This window comes from Etheostoma cragini, chromosome 13 (assembly GCF_013103735.1).
Source record: "Etheostoma cragini isolate CJK2018 chromosome 13, CSU_Ecrag_1.0, whole genome shotgun sequence".
Classification (NCBI taxonomy): domain Eukaryota; kingdom Metazoa; phylum Chordata; class Actinopteri; order Perciformes; family Percidae; genus Etheostoma; species Etheostoma cragini.
Window position 1 is genome coordinate 15,207,659 of NC_048419.1, and position 2,291 is coordinate 15,209,949.

The following is a 2,291-nucleotide window of genomic DNA, read 5'->3' on the forward strand; positions in this document are numbered from 1 at the left end:
GTCATCTGTGACTATTAGTCCAAAAATGCCCAAACTTTCACCCTTGTCACATCTTAACAGTTCAGTTTGCAATAATAGGACTTATAGATGATCACGTTGTTATTGTTGTGGTATATGTTCACATTTTTAACATAAGAACTTGACAAAATGCAAAATGACTTTCTCTTTTGGAATGAATGCACTATTGGTACAGATTAAGTGAGTAAAAGCAGGACAGAACAGAGGTACATAAACGTATGCCTTGGTTTTTCCAGTCTACTTAACCTATTTTCATGCATATTATCATTTGGACTTATAAATTATAAAATTATAATAATACAATGTATAAACAACTAAATCACAGATCACTTGTCAGTGTGAATTGCTGCAATTTGGCCATGCTTTGAAGGCATATTGCTCTTCCATCTCCGGACCCAGTCTGATAATAGTCCCTTGATCTCCTTCGTTCTCAGACAGTAGATGAACGGGTTGATCAGTGGAGGGAAAAGACTGTAGAAGAGGGTGGTCACTATACGCTTGTCAGGTGTCATCTTGAGGTTAGGAAAGAAAGGTGTAGAGTAAACAAAGAAACGTGGTAGGTAGTAGATAGAAATGATACAGCCCTGGGTGGCACAGGTAGAGAATGTCTTCATTCTGCCCTGAGAAGAACAGCAGACGAGGTTAGATAAAAATACAGAAATGGGTCAAATTTAAAATGAACATATGAAAGTATCCATTTCTATGACAATTGTACCAGATGTAAAAATACACCATTAATTTACGATAAAAAGAGATGAACCGCACCTGTCCACTAGCCATTTGCAATACTGAGATGATGATGCAAATGTAGGAAAAGATGATGAAAGCTAAAGGAACATAGAGAATAAACATTGCTGAAGCATAGGCGGCGCTGAATTGTGGGCTGGGGTCCCCGCACACTAGAGCTGTAAGAGACAAGGTGTCGCAGAAGGCCTGTATGATTTGGTTGGGCCCACAAAACGGCATCACGGTAAAGTTGATGGTGCTGATGACAGTAAAGATGTGTGCCACCGCCCAGCAGAAGAGCGTGAGGCCTGTCATGGTTTGGTTTGTCATCCACATCTGGTACCTGAGGGGACAGAGAGGTAGAAAGAGGAGGAAAGAAAAAAAAGAGAATCATTTGTTTTTAGTCTTATTCCAAAGCTTAGAGGGGAAATTAATTAAATTGCTTGTTTTTCACCTAAAGGGAAAACAGATGGCCAGATATCGGTCCAGGGCCATCATCAGTAAAATAAGTGAGTTCAAGGAGCCAAAATAGTGGATCATGTGTTTTTGGAAGAGGCATGTATGAAAGCCAAGACTCCCATCATTCCACCAGTAGCGAGCGATTAGTTTGGGTAAAGCCACTGTGGTAAAGCCTGTAGGAAAAAGACACAGTGAAGAAAAAAACACAAAAAAAAACAGGTCATGAGAGCTGCTGTTCTATATAAATAACTATTTAATGTAGAAGACTACATGCAATTTCAGTGTCCCATTCACTTCAAATCTATGATGTCATGTCACACTTAATGTTTTGATTTGAAATAAATAGGCAGACATGTATACTTTTGAGAATACAGTCAACTGTATGGAATCCCATACACAAGTTACTGGAAACAAAATTAGGACGTTTATTTTTACATCAATATTTGGTTCATTCTGACCTCAGAAACTTGGATTGCACTTCAAATTCTATTTTATTATTTTTTCTCATTTTACTTATTGTCTCTACTATACTCAATGTCAACAACAATAATGTGTACAAAATAGCAATAGGATTAATTATTTTTAGGACTGCAGTAGTGAATACACTTGCCACCGGCAAATGACTGGCCACATAAAATGATACCATACTTACCAATGTCTGAGAGGGCCAGGCTGACCATGATGATGTACATGGGTTTCTGGAGACTGCGCTCCAAAGAAAACAACACCACCAGCAGAAGGTTGCCCACCACTGTGGTCACATAAAGGAAGAAGAAGAACCACGCCACTAGGTGAAAATACTCCGGTTGGAGACTTGGGAAGCCCACAATAACAAACTCTGACACACGCGTGTAGTTCTCATCGACCTGAAACATACTGGCAGAGTTATTAGGCAGATTATATAACTGGTACAGTACAGCACACGATTGAGAGCGGTTGTGATTGATGTGTGTTATAAACCGAGTAGTGGTTGAGATGCGTATCAGTGCTTACCTCCCTGGACAGCCTTGACAGTGTGACTGAGGGAGCAGCCGCTCAGTTTTATAAATGTTTTGTGACGGGCACGAAGTGTAGATGCAAAACAAGTG

General features: G+C 39.8%; 1 protein-coding gene across 1 annotated transcript; it reads right to left on the reverse strand.

The window, feature by feature from the left end:
- Positions 1 to 261: 261 nt before the first annotated feature.
- or104-1 (odorant receptor, family C, subfamily 104, member 1) lies at positions 262 to 2,078 on the reverse strand. The gene is made up of 4 exons (XM_034890813.1): positions 1,856 to 2,078; positions 1,199 to 1,376; positions 784 to 1,087; positions 262 to 638 (listed from the first exon to the last, which is right to left on the reverse strand). Exons 1-4 carry the CDS (start codon positions 2,076 to 2,078, stop codon positions 345 to 347), a joined length of 999 nt encoding a protein of 332 aa, XP_034746704.1. The 3' UTR covers positions 262 to 344.
- Positions 2,079 to 2,291: the final 213 nt, after the last annotated feature.